This window comes from Drosophila albomicans, chromosome X (genome assembly GCF_009650485.2).
Source record: "Drosophila albomicans strain 15112-1751.03 chromosome X, ASM965048v2, whole genome shotgun sequence".
In the NCBI taxonomy this organism is placed as follows: Eukaryota; Metazoa; Arthropoda; class Insecta; order Diptera; family Drosophilidae; genus Drosophila; species Drosophila albomicans.
Window position 1 is genome coordinate 16999600 of NC_047627.2, and position 13726 is coordinate 17013325.

The 13726-nt window shown below is 41.9% G+C and overlaps 1 protein-coding gene across 3 annotated transcripts in view; it reads left to right on the top strand.

Moving 5' to 3' along the window:
- LOC117570513 (death-associated protein kinase related) overlaps nucleotides 1-13144 on the top strand; it is a 64240-nt gene extending 51096 nt beyond the window's left edge. For all 3 annotated transcript variants that reach the window (XM_052008684.1, XM_052008685.1, XM_034252254.2), the window contains exons 3-6: nucleotides 9235-9447; nucleotides 9927-10102; nucleotides 10186-10504; nucleotides 10581-13144. In XM_052008684.1, coding sequence (XP_051864644.1) covers nucleotides 9235-9447; nucleotides 9927-10102; nucleotides 10186-10504; nucleotides 10581-11961 — 2089 coding nt within the window. In that variant the 3' untranslated portion in view covers nucleotides 11962-13144. The remainder of the gene's footprint in view (nucleotides 1-9234; nucleotides 9448-9926; nucleotides 10103-10185; nucleotides 10505-10580) is intronic.
- Nucleotides 13145-13726: the final 582 nt, after the last annotated feature.

Below are 13726 nucleotides of genomic sequence, written 5' to 3' on the forward strand. Positions count from 1 at the left end.
AGTCGATGATACACATACGCCACATAAGCCAGCCAACCAGCCAGCTGCAACAACTTGGTCTTTCTCTTGTGGATTTCCTAAGAAACTCAACAATGCTGACAACGTTCAAGACTGCGACGATCTGCATGCAAAGCAGCAGCAGCAGCAGCAACATCGGCATTGGCAACTGCTTCTCCTGCCTCTCTAGGCATATCCGCATTATCAACATGCAACAACAACAACGACACACAACACACATATATTTTAATAACAATAAGCACAAGTTAAAATTATGTTTTTGCCAAGGCGCAGCTTGAATGCGCTTACCAATCAGCTCAAGCAAAACACAGATAAACAGTATTTTCTGCGTTTTCTTTTTCTCAAAATACTAAGTAATATATACAAAATACTAAATATAGGTCTTACTCAAGTTGAAGCTTCATATAATAATAGTTTTTGCTGCGTTTCCGTTTTCTGAAAATACTACATGAATACTAGATGAAAAATACTAAATAAAACTTATGCCGTTTTCTTGAAATACTAAAGAAATACTATATACAAAATACTAAATTAAGTTTTTACCTAAGTCAAAGTTTCACTTAGTAAAGTTGTTTCTGTTTTAGTATTTGCAGAAAAAGAAAACAGAAAAAACTTTTACTAAGTAAAACTTTGACTCAGGTAAAAACTTTATTTAGTATTTTACTTAAGTCAAAGAAATACTATATACAACAAACTAAATACAGCTTAGTTTTTCTGCGTTTCCCTTTTCTGAAAATACTATATACAGATTTTACCTTAGTCGAGCCCTCAATTAAGAATGCTTTTTCTGCGTTTCCTATTTCTGAAAATACTAAATACAGCTTTTATCCAAGTCAAAGTTTTCTTAAAATAAAATACTAGATACAAAATTCTCAATCCAGCTTATTCCCAAGTAGAAGCTTTAGTTTTTTTCTGTGTTTCCTTATTCCAAAAATACTGAATAAATACTAAATACAGCTTTTACCTCAGTCAAAGTTTCATTCAAAGCATATCAAGTTGCAGGCTGTATAATACTCTACGAAAAAGAAAGGGTAACTAAACAACAATAATCATAAAACATACACAAGTTAATGAAACTTTGTTGCTGCTGCTGCTGTTGGCTGTTGACTGTTGACTGCTTGGTTACTTGAGACCTTGATTATGTGCTGATGACACGTACAACATGTTGTTGTTGTTGTGGCGTCTTTTGTCGCTCTGCGTTTTATGAGCTACAGCGCAGCAATGGAAATCTCCACAATGTCTCATTGTGTGTATCGAAGTTTGAAGTTTGTTAGCAGCGTGATCTGTTCACTTCCAAGTTGTCGCATGTGGCATGTGGCATGCGGCAGCATGGCTATCAATTGATCAGTGCACTGGCAAGAGAGTGAGACCGAGAGAGAGGGAAAGGGAAAGAGGAGTTTAATGTAAGGTCGACAGCTAAGAACTTTGGCAAGGGGAATAACAAAAGCAAATCTCAGACAACGGCAACAGCAGCAGCAGCAGCTGCCAATGACCAATAAATTCGTTTTGCGACTCTGTGGCAACGTTATGGACATGTGGCATGTGGCACTCAGCGGCGGCGGCGGCGGCAAAAAAAAAAGACAGTCGCCATAAAGCTTGCGGAATGTGTCTTATCAATAGACAGGCAATCTCAACAGCAACAACAACAACGTGAACTGTGTGGCAGCTCAAGGATAACAGCAGCTGAAGTGGAAGTTGTGGCAGCTGCCACTGCTGCTGTTGTTGTTGTTGTTGTTGCCACCGTAACTCGCAACTCTTGCTGCGCCTGCTGCCAATTGCCAGCTAATTTATCATAATTAAAGTTGTGCTACAAATGTGCACCTAAAGAAATCTCTTGTTCGCTCAAATGGAAGCCAACTCAGCTGAGAAGAGGAGAGAAACTCATAACGGAAGAACGGAAGGAAGGAAGGAAGAGTGCAAGAATAACCAAGAGTAAGTGCGGAAGCGGGGGAAGAGTCAGAGCAGCAGCAGCATGGGGCAAACTAACGAGCCTGACACAATTTCAAGTGAGTGTCGGTGTCGGCTTTGAATGGGCTTTTAAGCTCCATCCATATACCTATGTGTGTGTGTGTGTGTGACTGGGACGCGCTTAAGGATGTAACAGGATAACCCGCTGTGAGCAATGTGCAATGCATACAGTGCAACACAAAAGTAGGCGCATAAAATCAAAGTGCAACTTGAAAATTTACAAATTTATTTAAATGGCAAAGCAAACATTTCACAAGCTTTTTTAAAGAAATCTTTTTATTTCAATTGCAAAAAATAAATATAAATTGAGATTAACAAACTTCATAATCTTTAGCAAAAATATATATTTTATATGATAAACTTTAAACATTGCCACTTGAAAATTGAAAAAAAAAAAAATATAGAAATTTTTAGAAACTATTAAATTACAAAGCAAAAACTTCAAAAGGCAATTTAGAGCAATCATTTCTTTATATATATAAATTTAAATGGCTGCAAAAGACCAAATACAAATTGACATTTGAAGAAATTGAGATTCTTATTCTTTATTAAAAATAAATCTCAACATATTCTATTTCATATGGAAAACTTTAAAGTAAAACCAATAAAACTGAATATCATTTGACTTATTAATAAAAGTGTTTTCATGAATTGCAAATATGCCATTTGTGTACGCTTTTCGGCAGCCTAGATATTTATATGTATATTATTTTTAGAGCTGTTTGCATACTGCCGCTAGGCACTGTGCTCGCTTCGCAGCGCGTGCTTCCTGTCTATGCATAATGGAAAGGATGTCAAGTGTTTAAAGCCAAGGCAATCCCTCTCGCTCTCTTTATCTCTCTCTCTCTCTTTTTTGTGGCGAAAAACTGTCGCTGCACATGCCCCAGTGAGGATTGTGGATGTGGATTTGAATGGCGAATTCTGGATGCTGTTGTTGACTTGACGCTGAGGCGTCGACAACCCCTTGGAGTGCCTTGACATGAGCTTAATTAAAATCACAGTTGATGATGCAAGGCGGCTTTTGTGGTGGGTGGAGGGAGAAGGGAGCAAGGAGGAAGGGGAAGGAACGAGAAGAGCTGTGCTCTTGTTGCCTTAAATGGGATTTGCATTTTGCATTTTACGAATTGTGATTTGCATTCGCAGGCAAGCAACGAAATGAAAATGAAATCAAAGCAAACAAAACATGTGAAATCCTTGGCTCAAGCGGCGTTTGCGTAATTATTTAGCGTATTTTCACAAAAAAAAAAAACCAAAACGAAAACGCAATACACAAAATTATTAAATTAATTGTATACATTAAGCGAATGTTGTTGCTACTTTGTTTTTTTTTTTTTTTTTTTTTTTTTTGTGTTGTGACCAAATTTGTTCACAATTAAAAACAAAGCGCGCGTAACGCCCACGCGTTTTTTACCCGTTTTTTTTTTGTTTTTTGTTTTTGTGAGTGTGCGAGTGAGTGTGTGTGTGTGTTGTTTTTGAGCTGCCCAAAAATGGCAGCGAGCGTCAAAAGTTTTTGCGTGTTTGCTAAGACGCATTAACAATTGGCACATTTAACGGAAGTTATTGATGTCAATTTGCAAAATGGAATAAGACGGGGGAAAGCCGACGAAATGAGAAACGTACGAAATGATGAAATGACACTAAATCCAAATCGGAAATTAGAATGCTTTGAAGAGGAAAAGCAGAGCAACCGCAACAGAGAAAGAGAGAGCAATAGAGGCAAAAGGTTTAGCAAAAATAATAAAGATGCACAGAAAGCAAAAATGTGCTAAGATCAACAATAAAATCTTAAATCAATTGTTTATTGTTTGTTCTTAAATCAAGATCGAAAATCTACAAAAAAATCTAGATTGCACAATCTTGAAATTCAAGATTATAATCTTGTCTGAAGAATGGAAATTCTTAAAATTGATCTAAGAAGGCAAAATCTTAAAACAAGATGAAAAGTTTAGATTAATTCTAAATTTGATATACTTAATATTGATTGATTATGGCTCAAATGCAAAGATTAAGCAATCTTAATTTTTATATAAAAATAGAGTAGAGTTTGAACCCAGCTTGAATCAAGATTTTAATCTTAAAATTGAACCTAAAAATCTAATTTCAAGATTATTCTTTTAAGGATCGAAAAAATCTTAAATCAAGATTTTTTCAGTCTAAATTATTTTCTCTCTGTGCAGAACAACTCGAAATTATGCTGAAATAATATTTGTAATGTTTGAGCTTATGAAATCGAAACAGCAATCGAAATGGGCAAAACGATAAGAATGCTCGTAATTTCGACAATTACAAATAATACGTCAAAATTGAAAATCTGCTGCGCATTGTCTTTGTCGTGTTTGTCGAGTGATTACTGTAGACAGTTTTGTGTAAATTTGAATTTCGAATGCATTTGAATGATTTGTTTTGTTTGTTTTACGTTCGCTTCGATTTGTTTTGTTTTGTTTTCTTCGCGTTGGTTTGTTTGTCTTCTTTTTTTTTGTTGTTGTTTTTTTGTTGACATTCTGTGTGGGTCAAGCAAGTTCAACGCATCGCAAATTGTTGCAGCTACAATAGTTTGTTGCACTGCGTCATCATCTGCTGTTTTGGTGTGTTGCATTGTCGTCGTCGTCGTTGTTGGTGTTGTTGTTGTTGGTCTGGCCAATTTAATTGTCACATTAGTGAGGCAGCCGCCAAATGGGCGACACTGCCTTTGGGGTATGTCTAGTTAGTCACCTTAAGGGCAACTATTTGCCTGCTGCCTGCTTGCCTGCCTGCCAGATGATTTCACTCCACGCACAACATGCGGCGGCGACATCGTCGCCACTCTACGGTTCAATGCACCCGGTTGCACTAAAAGCACTGACTGCAGGCAGCAACAAGAGGCAAGCACTTTAAGCACACTTTGTCGTCATTCGCATCCTTGCATCCAACCGTCATCATCAACATCGTCATCGTCGTCATCGTCATATCGTCGTCTGTCAAAGGCAACAAGAAAGATTCTTTAGCTGCTGCCAGTTGTTGAAGTTGTTGCGGAGTGTGTTGCAACCATTTGGGAATGGGAGAGTGCACTTTTGTGGCAAAACTAACAAATGCATTTTTCACCTACACGGAAGCAACATACATACATAAGTCTCCTCCTCCTCCCTCTCTCTTGCCACCCCCAGAGTCTGATGTGTGTCGCTGCCGCTTTTGGGCAACTAGAGCTGCAAGTTGCTAACCTTTTGGTTGCAACACCCGCCTAGCAATTTGCACCTTGTTAACACAAAACGGTTTTACTCATTTGCAATACAAATTTGCGTAGTGTGACATTGTTGTTGCTATTCTATTGCTATTCTGTTCCGGTTGGGTGGGCGCCATCGTCGATTGTTAGCATTCGAATTGTTTGCATTTTTTTGTATTACTTTTTTTTTAATTCGAGGAGATCTCAGTGTTTACACTCGACCCAAAGCCAAATAAGTCCAGCAACTGCAATTCGTAATTTCATTTCAAAACTGACCCGCAGCAACAGTCAATTTTGTTGATGCCTACAAATGGCAACACACTTCAGCTCCAGCCATGAAGCTTACTCGACACTCAGCTACTGCATGGCAAAAGAACAAGTTCAAAGTGCCGGATGCTGTTGCCAACATTATCGCTCATTTATAATGCTTACTAGTGAACTAGTAGTTGTAGTACATAGTAGATGTATTAAAAGTCTTGCAAACCACGCCACAGACTTCAAAGCAGTTGTCGACAAGGCGATGCGAGAGAAGTTGTGCTGTTTATTCAATTGAGCAAGTAAACAAAAGCAAAGCATCTACAGCTAAATAGAAGACGAAGACAGCGAAATACTTGAAGCATTTCGAATTGTGTAGGACCAACTGCTGACTATCGATAGCTATGCCGAAAAATACTATCGATGAAAGCAAATCAGCAACAATCATTAACTTTAGTTTATGTTAAGAAGCACTATCAATACGTGTACTAAAAAACTATTACTTTGATAAACTGCTGGTTATCGAAAGTGTTATCGATAGCTGTACAAAACATACTATCGATCAAACGATCTTTGAAAGATAAATTATTATGAATAGAACTTAAAGTAAATTACAATGCAAAGCAATTTACATGTTCTTTTATCTTTCGCACAAATCTATAACTACAATATTAAGCGATATGGTTTAATCGATAGTATCTCGAGAACGGGCAAAGTCAACTCTCTAATTTGCAATCCATTTACTTTGTTCGGTGCGTTGAAGTTCTTTGATCTGCGTTGCTAGCAACAACAACAACAACAACTCGCTGTTGATTTCATTTAGCGCTGTCAAATATGTATTTGCTCCTACCCCCTTTGCACATTGCAGCAACGCCGGTCTCCCCTCCCTCTCCATCTCCAACGTCAGGCAAACAAACAAGGCAAATTGTGCAATCGTTTTACTGCGCCACGCTCCATGCTCCATGCTCCATTCTCGCCCCCAGCCAAAGAGAAAGAGAAACGAACAAAAAAAAAAAAACAAAAAAGAACGTCGAATGTAAATATTGATGCTGCTTGCGCAAATCTTTTTTAACCCCCTCCCCCGCTGCCCCCCTGCCTCCCTCTTGTTGCGCTCTGCTCCGATTTAGCCATAGAACGACATGTTGAAGCGCACGTGCGCACGCTTGACGCGTTTTATTCGCGTTTTTAAACGCCACCTTATTTGGTCGCATGCCGACCAACAAATTGTGCGTCACAAGGAGGGGAGAAGAGAAGAGAACAAAACAGAACAGAACAGAGATCAAAGATCGACAGCGAAACAATGCCTTGTATGTGCCGAAACTCTGAGACTCGAATCTCTGGGATGGATCCAAAGACGTGTTCTGGCTGCTTGTCAAAATCGCCAAATGCTGACCATTTTGGCGAATCACACACACACACACACAGTACACTCGATAGTCAAATTCACACTCTCGAGATCGTTGAACGCTATTAAATGCCATAATAAGTGCTGTTCTAAGCGAGCGACAACTGTGACGCGCCAGATTCAATATACGATTCAATTCGAATCGATTTAATGAGCCATTCAAAAAAGGGCAATGCGCGTGGGAGTGGCCAGAACTGGCCAAAAAACAATACAACAAAACAACATGGACTCAACCATGAACCCGAGTCGAAGTCGAACGAGCAATGACACCACGACTAGTGAAGCACCACGACACCACTGTGCACAGTGGAACCTCTGCCCTGCGACAAGGCCTTAGGCTAACCTTTAAAAGTTCACTCAACCAGCTGCTGGGCAGGCAAACACACACACACACACATACACACACGCCCACGCCTCCATCTCCAGTTAAGTTCAGCTACAAAGTCGCTGATGCCTCTGCCTCTGGGCAGTAAAGAGAGCATGGAAGTCGCTTCAACTTACGCAACAACAGCAACATTTTATGACCCATCAGCCAAAGCAGCAACAACAACAACAAGACCTTGCCCAATTAGTTGCCGTTGCTATAGTTATTTAATTAAAGCGAGCGAGAGGAGCAAAGATGATTGGGGGTAAAAACTGTAAATGCACCTGCAAGCGGAATGTTGACAGGGCTTGGCAACATGTTGCCAAGGTATATAGCGTATGCAAATGTTGCCAGCGTTAATTGAATAGCCCAACAGCAGCAGCCGTAGCAGCAACATCACATGCATCTTCATTGCGTGGCAAGCACGAAAATATTTCACTTAGACTTGCCACTCGATTGCACCTCGAGCGACACATTTGACAATTTGTGGACGTTGCAGCGACCGCTGCAAGCTGCAAGCTGCAAACTGTGTGCATGCTGCAAGCATCTCTGTTGCAAGGCGTTGTCCGCTGTTGGCCAAAACAGCGACAACGACAACGACAGCGGGTGAGCGGACGTTGCAACAATTAGAAACCAGTCCAGCGTGAAGGCGACGACAGCCTTACCGCTTATGTCGCTCATTATGGCATTGCCCCATCTTTAGTCTCTAGTCTGCACTCTTCCAGCCAGGCAGCCAGCCAGATCGGAACAGACATACTCTGCACTTGCTATATATGTAAATTGTAGTAAACTGAATGAACCAAATATAACTCTTCATATTTGTATCACAGAAATACACATACATATATTCAAATTATTTCATTGTCAATTAAAATACACAACATCGAGTTAGTTTTAAATACAAATAATGAACAGTATTTTCAGGCAAAGAGGGAGTTAAGATCAAGTGTGACCAAACAATATGTTAATTATGATATATGTACTATACATATATAATATAGGCACTCTTACAACAAAATGTAATGTGATCAAATCTTAAAAATGTAATTTGAAATATATTTATAATAATTAAAACTATCAGCATAATTTAATCTAATTTATTGAAATGTAATTTCAATAATAATCTTCATCAAAGAATTGCAATGTAAATAATTTTGTTGTCTCTAAAGAGACAAACAACAACCTCAAACAATTTTGGACGCAATTGAAAAATGCTGCTCAATTGCAGAGCAACGCAAAGTCGTGGTGTCCATTCTTTTTGGATTGGGGCATTCTTGTTAGAAGCGAAGAGATGTCGTCTCGAGGCTTGCGTGATGCGTCGTCGTCGTCGTCGTTGTCGTTGTTTTCTGCCTGTCTATCTGTCCCGTTTGTCCCATCTGCCCGCTGGCTCCTGCTGCCGTTTGCCGTTTGCCGTTGCCGTTGACGTTGCCGCTGGCCAACTACTTACTTACTTATTTGGTATGCCAGATTTGTCGCTGTTGTTGTTGATGTTGCTGTTGCTGTTGTTGTTGTTGTTGCTAGTGGTTGCCGGAAGCGCAATTGCTTCATTATGGCACGTACTTTGTCAAAGGCGTTTCGACGACGCGACGCTGACGTTGTTCCCCCCTTTCTCTCTCTCCGCCTCCCTCTTATTCTCCTTGCTTACACTCTTACCAGCCTCAACGTGGCCAGAGTTTGGCTTTTGGTTCTGTGATGAGTCGCGTTGAGTCACTTTGGATGCCTCATGAGCTGCGGTTTTCGTCCAACAATTGGGTAATCTTATGAATGAAAGCCAGCCTAAGTCGGTTGGTTCGGGCCAAAGCCAAAGCATTTGGTGCGTGTGGGCCGCAAGCGTGTTGTGAGTTTGTAGTGTGTTGGCCAGTTAGTCAGTTAGCCACCAGTCCGGTTTTGCTCTTTTCAAACAAAATACATACATATGTAAATATATGAAAAGAAGAAAAAAACACACCATACACACACACACCGAAAGAAAGAGAGAAATAAGCATACAACTAATCCGTTTTGTTATCCATTGTTCTATTGCAGGGGCAAATTTGCGGCTGTTCGTCGGGCGATACACAAGAATACCGGTTTGCATTTCGCGGCGAAATTCCTAAAGCGACGCCGACGCGCACAGAGCAGCGACAAGGAGATCAAGCACGAGATTGCCGTCCTAATGCTATGCGAGGGCGAGGACAACATTGTCAATCTGAATGCGGTGCATGAGACGCGCTCCGACACGGCGCTGCTGCTAGAGCTGTAAGTATCATACTCATTTCCCCCATCCCGATACCTCCATTGACTTAAAAACTGAACTGCGCACACTTTCGAGTGTCTGATTCCCTGACAAAATGACTCCAAACCAACTGATGACGCCCTGATTACCTGTCTAACTTCCTGACTCTCTAACCTCCTGACTTCCTAAGCAACCATATGCCCAACTCTCTGACCTCCTCACAGACCTGACTTACTGATTGTCTGACTAACTTCCTGATTGCCCGACATACTGACTGACTGACTGCCTAACTCCCTGGCCTCCTTTCTTACTCTTTACCTGTCTGACTGACTCCCCGACCTCATGACTGCCCTAAAAGACTTAGAGGCGAACTCCTTGATTGTCTGACTTGCTAACTCCCTGACCTCTTGACTCTCTGACCTCGATGACTTACTCTAACTAACTTGGCCTAACTTACCCATTGCCTGATCACCACACTAACTCGAACTCCTTTTCATTCTAGTGCCACTGGTGGCGAGTTGCAAACAATACTAGACAACGAGGAGTGTCTAACGGAGGCGCAGGCGCGTCATTGCATGCGGGAAGTGCTCAAGGCGCTCAAGTTCTTACACGATCGCTCCATTGCCCATTTGGATCTGAAGCCCCAGAACATTCTGCTGGCAGGCGAACGCATTGAAGGTGAGTATCAATCACATCAGCCCCCATCTCACCATGCATTAACTAACTAACTAACTAACGTAACTGTTCGTTCTACTTGCTAGATGGCTTGAAGCTCTGCGATTTTGGCATCTCGCGCGTCGTCTGCGAGGGCATCAATGTGCGTGAAATGGCTGGCACTCCGGACTATGTGGCCCCGGAGGTGTTGCAGTATGAACCGTTGTCGCTGCTCACAGACATTTGGTCGGTGGGCGTGCTGACCTATGTGCTGCTGTCGGGTTTCTCGCCCTTCGGTGGCGACACCAAACAGGAGACCTTCCTCAATATCTCACAGTGTGCGCTCACCTTTCCCGACAATCTCTTTGGCGGCGTCTCCCAAGCGGCCATCGATTTTATACGTCGCGCATTGCGAATTAAGCCAAAGTAAGTACAAAAGTGCTATTCACCATGGGGAATGTATTCGAATTAATGTTTTTCTTTTGCTTATTTTGCTGTTTAGCGATCGCATGAATGCCGCCGGCTGCCTGGAGCATGTCTGGCTGAAGGATGAGTGCGCGCTGGAGAGACAAATTTACTTGCAGCACGATGCAGACTATGTGCACGAAGAGGAGGAGGACGACGACGTCGATGAGGATGATGATGATGAGGAGGAGGAAGATGATGATGTTATTGAGGAGGAGGAGGAGGCGTTGGAACAGCAGCAGCAGCAAGTGCAGGAGCCAAAACAGAGCACAACAACCACAACAGCAACGACAACAGTTAGCAAGCAAATAACGCCGAACAAAGCCACCACGCACAATGGTCACAGCCGAGCCCATTCGAGCTCCAAGATACCGATTGCCACCAGCCACAGTAACGGCCACAGCAATGGTCACAGCAACAGCAACGGTCACAGCAACAGCCACAAGCTTAGCCCCAGCACAGAGACCACTACAGCCATACACACACTGCCGCAAACGTTGAGCATGTCGCCAGCGACAACAACAACAGCAACAGCAATCTTAAGTGCAAAGCCCACACAGATTGTGACGCCAACGCGTCGTGCCTCGGATTCGGATAAGGAGAACACATATACGGCGACGTTTGTAAAGAAACCGGTGGCCAGCACAGCGACCATACAAATTGGCAGCAATGGCTTGGAGGAGTCCACAGTGATTGCCACGCTGGCGCTGTTTCCCGATGCACCCACCACGCCCAAAGTCATACGCAAGACGCCAGCAACGGAGGCAAGCTCGGCGACATCTGTGAAGGCGCTGGTCAAGAAGTTCCAGCTGGAGGAGCTCGAGGCAGCCAACAACTGTTGTTCGTCCGGCATTAGCAACAGCAGCGTCCAGCATTGCAACGGTGTTTGTCACACGTCTGCATCCCCGTCAAACAGTGCGCAACTGCAGCTGCAACAGCCACGCAAATGTTCGGTGCCCAGCGTGGTGGCGACGGCGACAACAACTGGCAGCAACATGCGGCGCAGCATCAGCGGCAACGGCAGCAACAGCAACTGCAGCAGCAGCAGCAACAACAGCGTCGGTGGCAACAAGACTCGACGTGCCTCCGAGCCGCTGACAGCTGTGCACAAGAAGCAGCAGCAACAGCTGAATAACAGCTCAAGTCCGAGTCCCAGCAGCAACAGCAATGGCACCATCAATAGCAACAGCAGCTGCAGCGGTGGCAGCAACAACAGCAGCAGCAGTGGCAGCAGCAACAACGGCAGCACAGCATTGCTGTTGAACACACGATCGGCAGCAGCGGCAGCGCATCATTTGCATCACCATCACATGCATCACCATCACCACCATCATCATCATCATGTGGTGATCGCTGCCAAGAATGCCGCTGCTGCTGCCACCAACAACTTGAGCTTGGATCAGGGCATCATCTGTTAGCTAAGGGCCAATCGTGTGCGCCGCAATGCCAAAAGTTTCTTTCACCGCTTCCTCTGCTGCATGTAACAGTGCCTCAACGTGTAGGCCTGGTGGTCCGAGCCCTAGCTGGGCTAGCTGGATCACACTAATCTAATCCCAAATCCACAACTAATGGATAATGGAGAATGGATGGGGAGGCGGCGGCCTTCGTCTGCCGCTTCCAGGCAAACTGGCTTACACGTGCGGAAGTTTTGTTTTAATTCAGTTTTCAGTTTCTTAGTTAATGTTATTAGCATCTAGTTGAACTAATTACCACACTGTATACCCCCCCTCCCCCCTCCCACTTCCCACTCCGCCCCAAACCTCTAAACGCCGCCTACATATAAGATGATCGCAAAATTTATATATATATAAATATGTATATTTAAGCATAATGTTCTTGTGCAGCATAATTATGAATGAGAAAGAGAAAGGGAGTGATCGCAGCAAAGAGAGAGAGATGGAGAATGGAGAATGGAAAAAATAGAGAGGGGACCGAAGAACGTGAGCAAGCGAGAGGGGAGAACATAAAACATTGTTTTTTGATCGCAAAAACTCATTTCAGACATATCAGTCCTTGTGTTGTGCGTGTGTATTTACATATGTGTGTGTGTGTGTGCGATATAGTTTATTTTAAATCGAACGATTCAGTGTTTCAACGAAAGGAAAAGAAAAATAATGTCAATTCAAGAGAGAGCATAGCATAAATTATAACATTATTCATATACCAAAAAAAACCAACAAACAACAAACAAACAATCGATGGAGGATGAAGAGCAAAAATGCAGAAGTAGAGTGGAAAAAGAAAAGCAGAGAATTGAATCGTGGAACGTAAGTAAGATTCCATGTCAAAATATATACATATACATATTAGCATATATACATAATGTTGAATGCCAATTGGTAATTGTTTGTTAACGTAAAATTAAATGAAAGATGGACAGAAGAAAGATGGAAGATGGAAAAGGAGCTTCGCTTCTAAGGCGGCGAAAGCAGTTACTTATTAACCAAATGAATTAATCATACATAGTGCATCTAGAGCATATACATACATACAAATACGTATGCATAAACATACATATATATATATACATACTCATGTGTAGTTGAAGTTGTTCGCATTGATTGTTCAAGAGTTACTTAGACGAGTAGAGCGAAGAAGAGAAGAAGATGTTGTTAGGCGATTGCTAAATTCAATTGTTAAATCTATCTGTATGTGTGTGTGTGTGTGTGTCTGTCTGTGTCTAACGTTCATTACATACATATATATACATATTATATCTATATACACACTACATAACAGCATACATTATCGTACAACCACGTTTTGAGTTTGCGCCCCCTCCCCCTCCACTTCCGCTTTAGTTTCGATTCTCTCTTATTCCCCGCTCCCTTCACTTAGATTAATACTTACCTTGTTTTTAGATACATCCCCCCCAAACCACCCCCTTAATTGGTTACTTTGTACATATATATTCTTCAGTTTTTTTTTTTTTTTCTTTGTCTTATTCAATTAAATGAATTATTTCAACTCCCTTTTTTTTGCAAAAAAAAAACACAAAAAATAAACAGCATACAAGTTGTATTTATTAGGACAAAGCGCGAGAAGGTCAGTTAATTGTTAAAGAGAAATAATTAATTTATAATGATAAATATTATGTTTAAAAACAAAAAAAAAAGAAAGAAGAAAAGAAAAGGATAAGGACAAGAAGAAACGAGCCTTTCTTGATTTCTATTTTTACCATAA